At 50.6% G+C, this 2862-nt stretch overlaps 1 protein-coding gene across 1 annotated transcript; it reads left to right on the top strand.

Moving 5' to 3' along the window:
- The first annotated feature begins 275 nt into the window (after positions 1 to 275).
- On the top strand, positions 276 to 1668 carry LOC112886117 (protein LURP-one-related 8-like). Its single transcript, XM_025951900.1, has 2 exons — positions 276 to 656; positions 771 to 1668. The coding sequence occupies exons 1-2, from the start codon at positions 408 to 410 to the stop codon at positions 1167 to 1169; spliced, it is 648 nt and encodes a 215-aa protein (XP_025807685.1). The 5' UTR covers positions 276 to 407; the 3' UTR covers positions 1170 to 1668.
- The last annotated feature ends 1194 nt before the right edge of the window (positions 1669 to 2862 follow it).

Here is a 2862-nt window from a genome sequence, read left to right as displayed (position 1 = left end):
CAAAGTGGCATGAAGAGAAACAAAACAAGGAGAAACATAACCATTACTTTTATAAATACCGAGAAATAAAATTAATGTTATTAGTGAACTAATCCCACAAATGGCCCCAAGTCACCAAACCATTAACCAACCAGCCGTCCTTTTGACTCCGGATGCAGAAAGACAAAAGCTGAAAACCCACGCCACCACTGGCACACTGTGCAAATCCTCAAGAAACACAAAGGGCATTTCCGTCCACGCGTCACCCCCAGCTATAAATTCAGGGCACCCACACTGTTGTCCCCTGCCATCATCGCTCACCTCCCATCGCATACACACCAGCCCCCTCTGTTCTCCTCTGACCTCCGCAGCCTCCTCTGCTCGCACGCAGCGACGTCAGCATAGCATCCACACGCATCCAAGCGTCCATGACAAAAGTTCACCCAAACGCCGCGGCAGCGGCGGCAGTTGCTCCGGCGGCCGTGGCGGAGGAGAAAGGGGAGGCTGTGTCGCTGACGGTGTGGCGGCGGTCGCTGTTGTTCAACGGGAAGGGGTTCACGGTGTTCGACTGCAAGGGCAACCTCGTCTACCGCGTCGAGACCTACGGCGGCGGCTCGCCCCGCGAGGTCGTGCTCATGGACGCCGACGGCCATGGGCTCCTCACCATTCGCCGCAAGGTACTCCTCAAGTTCTTGTCCTCTTCGCTCCGGGAGGATTTCATGGCAGGATAAAAATTTCTTGGGAAGAAGCACTCTTGATTGATCTGGTATCGTCTCATGATGTCGCTGCAGAAGCTGAGCTTGGCAGACGAGTGGCTCGTATACGAAGGCGACGCGGCCGCGTCCCGGTCGGCGGCTGCGCCACCGAAGCGGTTCACGGCCCGGCGGCACGTGAGCCTGCGCCCGACCAGGTGCCTGGCTCACCTGTCCCCGCCGCGCAGACAGTCCTGCGCGGACGGGGGAGTTGTGCCCAGCTGCCGGTACGACGTGGAGGGCTCGTACGCCGGACGCAGCCTCGACGTGTTCGCCTCCTCCGTTTTAGGCGACGAGCAGCGGCGGCGAGTCGCTACGGTGTGCCAGAAGGAGGCCGCCGTCGGGCCGGACGTGTTCCGCCTCGTCGTGCAGCCGGGCTTCGAGCCGTCGTTGGCCATGGCCGTTGTCATCCTCCTCGACCAGATGAACGCATCCTGAACATGGCCCGGGGATGATGTACATGCACGAATCTTGCAGCACTCCGCACCACCGTGGGTCACCGCCGCATGGTGTGAAAATTTGGGCACAAAGCATCTTCTAATTGCTTTAGCGACTGATGAGCCTCTTTTTTATGCTTCAACGTTACTGTCTCGTCTCTCCTGAGCAGAGATGATTGATGGAAGCATTTGTCCCAGGGGCGGCGACGCTTTTATGTTCGGATTTCAGGATTCAGGGTTAGAGATCGTATGGGTATGGATGGCGGCCATATTGAAGTGTTCTATACGTGCCGGGTTTCTTTTTATTTCTTGGCCTAAATAAATCTGCACACATAGGAGGTGATAGATGTATATAAATCAAATGATCCAAACATTGAAGTTATGTGTGGGTGTACATACAAGTCCAATCCCTTTTGTTTCCTTGAAAGGAAATTACGATGACTTTGTTGTACAACATTCGATCTGTTATTGAACTATGGTAACTTGCGTTGGATCTGTTAGTGTTAAATGATCCTCTGCTTCAGTTGGATGCCTGCATCTGAAGTGAACTAATTAAATTCTAGAGGCTCTCCTGACAATTTCCGGATTGTTCATTTCCTTCTGACATATGCTACTACTAGATAGTGTGTTTGAAACCTCTACTTAGCAATTGCTGCAAAGAGATGCCCAGTAAACTATTTCGTGGAACAAAAGTGCAAACCTCATATTGCAGTTCCATAATTTCTGGAGAGAAGAATCTATGAGATTCATATTCCATGGGAAATCAGGGCCATGTTAGACGATTAGTTACGCTAGACAGGTTAAGCCATGTTGCCATTTTACAGGTCGAGCAGTGCGGTAGTGGAAGGCATGGCAGTACTGTGCTCCAAACAGGTGTACACAAGCCTTTTGTGCGCAAGAATAATTGAACACTGCTGATCTGTTGAGATAGAGATTAGAGACGCTGGTGGTTGGAAACTAGAATATCAGATGACCAGCGCGTAGAAACAAAGGGAGCCCACAAAGATGACAAAAAGAATACCACCCACAAGCAAGAAAAGAAAGATGATAAGAAAATTCACCTTTCCTTGCAGAGTAATCAAAACAGAAAAAAATAGTTGCCGAGTGCACTGCTGATTCTAACAAAAATAAATCAGTAATTCGTAGCTAAATACCAACAGACGGCGCTGGATATCATGACTCTTACACACGGTAAGCAAAAGCCATGTGATGACGAGCCTTTGCAGGAGGTAGCTAGAATTCCAGCGGAAGCCCGCAAGGCACACATTCCAAGGAAGCAATGGAGCCCGCAAATGAAACGCCTCCTTTGTACGAGCTAGTATGCAGCTCTAAGCACTTAGAAGATAATCTTTTCAATGATCCGACTCTTAGAATATATAGCCCATAATATGAATAAATCTACACGCGAAAATATTGTATGAGCTAGCTCGTATGTAATTATTGGAGGAGATCTTAGCCACACCGGACGGAGAATATCAGAACCTGAAGCTCCGTTCAGTCCAAGGTCCGGCTGCACCTCGAGAACTTGGCCACTGATGCTTGGTCCAGAAAACAACCTCGACGGGAGATGCGGACGTCTCAATAATCACCTGCTGCTTTCCAACAGAATGCCTTCCTAATTAACACTCGCAATGGCCAGCGAGATCGACGAGTGGTCTGACCTCTGTGTTGTACGTCGGCGGTGCGGCGGGGAC

This window comes from Panicum hallii, chromosome 3 (assembly GCF_002211085.1).
Source record: "Panicum hallii strain FIL2 chromosome 3, PHallii_v3.1, whole genome shotgun sequence".
Lineage (NCBI taxonomy): Eukaryota > Viridiplantae > Streptophyta > Magnoliopsida > Poales > Poaceae > Panicum > Panicum hallii.
The sequence above is the reverse complement of the archived record's forward strand: the minus strand, read 5'-3'. Positions and strand labels throughout refer to the sequence as shown.